General features: G+C 38.6%; 1 protein-coding gene across 1 annotated transcript; it reads left to right on the forward strand.

Moving 5' to 3' along the window:
• Positions 1–232: 232 nt before the first annotated feature.
• Positions 233–814, forward strand: LOC122050277 (plasma membrane ATPase 2-like). The gene is made up of 3 exons (XM_042611196.1): positions 233–442; positions 580–612; positions 698–814. Exons 1-3 carry the CDS (start codon positions 233–235, stop codon positions 812–814), a joined length of 360 nt encoding a protein of 119 aa, XP_042467130.1.
• The last annotated feature ends 749 nt before the right edge of the window (positions 815–1,563 follow it).

Genomic DNA, 1,563 nt, shown 5'->3' on the forward strand with positions numbered 1-1,563 from the left:
GATTATGATTCCCTTTGATGAGTTGACAATTGACATCGTGTAAGTAAAGGTGCACCTGAGTAGGTAATTTTTTTCCCCTCATTTGATTTTTTGTCCCATAGCATATAATTCATGCATTGCTATCACTCACGGGATAGAGAAGGCTGATGGATTTACAGGAATTTTCCCAAGTAACCTTGGTGAACATTATACAAATTGTCATGCTATTTGATTTTCTTTTGATGTCTTATGGATGATTTTTCCTAGACCAGAATACAAGTATGAGATTGTGAAGAAGTTTCAGGCAAGGAAGCACATATGTGGGATGATAGGTGGAGTGAATGATGCCCCTGCTTTGAAGAAGGCTGATATTAGTATTGCTGTTATTGATGCAACAGATGCTGCCAAAAGTTCTTCTAATATTGTTCTTACCGAACCTGGTCTTAGTGTCATCATCAGTGCTGTGCTTACTAGCAAAGCTATTTTCCAGAGGATGAAGAATTATATCATGAGTAATTTCTCATTTCGTTGCTTTTCTTTCTTCATTACAAGGCTTCTCTACTGCTGTTATTGAGTTTCTTTTTTCTTGTTTTACCACAGATTTATGTTGTCTCTATCACTATACGGATTGTTGTAAGCTCCAACATGAGCAGGATTTTGAGTTTCCAAGTCTAGTGTGATCATTTCTATGATTCTCATTTGCCTCTAACTTTTACAGCTTGGTTTTATGCTTATTGCACTCATACGGAAATTTAACTTCTCACCATTCATGGTTTTACTTATCGCCATCCTAAATTTGCTACAGGAATTATTCTCGGCAGTTATTTGGCACTGATGATAGCCATATTCTTTTGGGCCATGAAAAGCACCAACTTTTTCCAAGTGAGTGTAGTTATTATTCCCTTTTCTTGCACAAGGAAAATGTCTAGGGCAATCAGCTTGATTGTGAACCTTTATTTTTTATTTTCTTTCTGATCAAGTCCTTTCTTTTAGTGAATAATTACTCTTCATAGACAATTCTAATACAAATGGATTCCACTGTACTGCATGAGAACACTAATGTTAACTATGATTTTTTATACCATGCATTCGTAGTTAGATCACTGAGGGACAACAATGATGAAATGATAGCTGCTCTATACCTCCAAGTCAATATTGTTAGTCAAGCTCTTATTTTTGTTACACAAAAAAAAATATGGAACCGTCACATCAGCGACTCCCTAGAGCCGGTCTCACGGATATGGAGGGAGGTAAATGCAAGTACACAGCTGAAAGCGTATAGCCAGGATGCTAACCCCAGGCAATGACACCCCGAGGATCGAACCCTGGACCTTTCGACCACGAAACTATGCGCCCCCAGCTGTGCTACACCCTGGGGACGGTCACACAGCTGGTGCTTTCTTGAGCGCCAAGGACTCCTAGTCAGTGCCTTTATCATTGTACAACTTGTAAGTTCCTCCTCCGACTTCCTGAGTCCTCTCCACTGTTTTTCCTCTAAGTTTCTTGCTCGTCACCTTCCAACTTACTGTTATTGTTTAGTAAACAATCTAAATACATATTTACCTAAATACATGATGGTATTTT

This window comes from Zingiber officinale, chromosome 3A, assembly GCF_018446385.1.
Source record: "Zingiber officinale cultivar Zhangliang chromosome 3A, Zo_v1.1, whole genome shotgun sequence".
Lineage (NCBI taxonomy): Eukaryota > Viridiplantae > Streptophyta > Magnoliopsida > Zingiberales > Zingiberaceae > Zingiber > Zingiber officinale.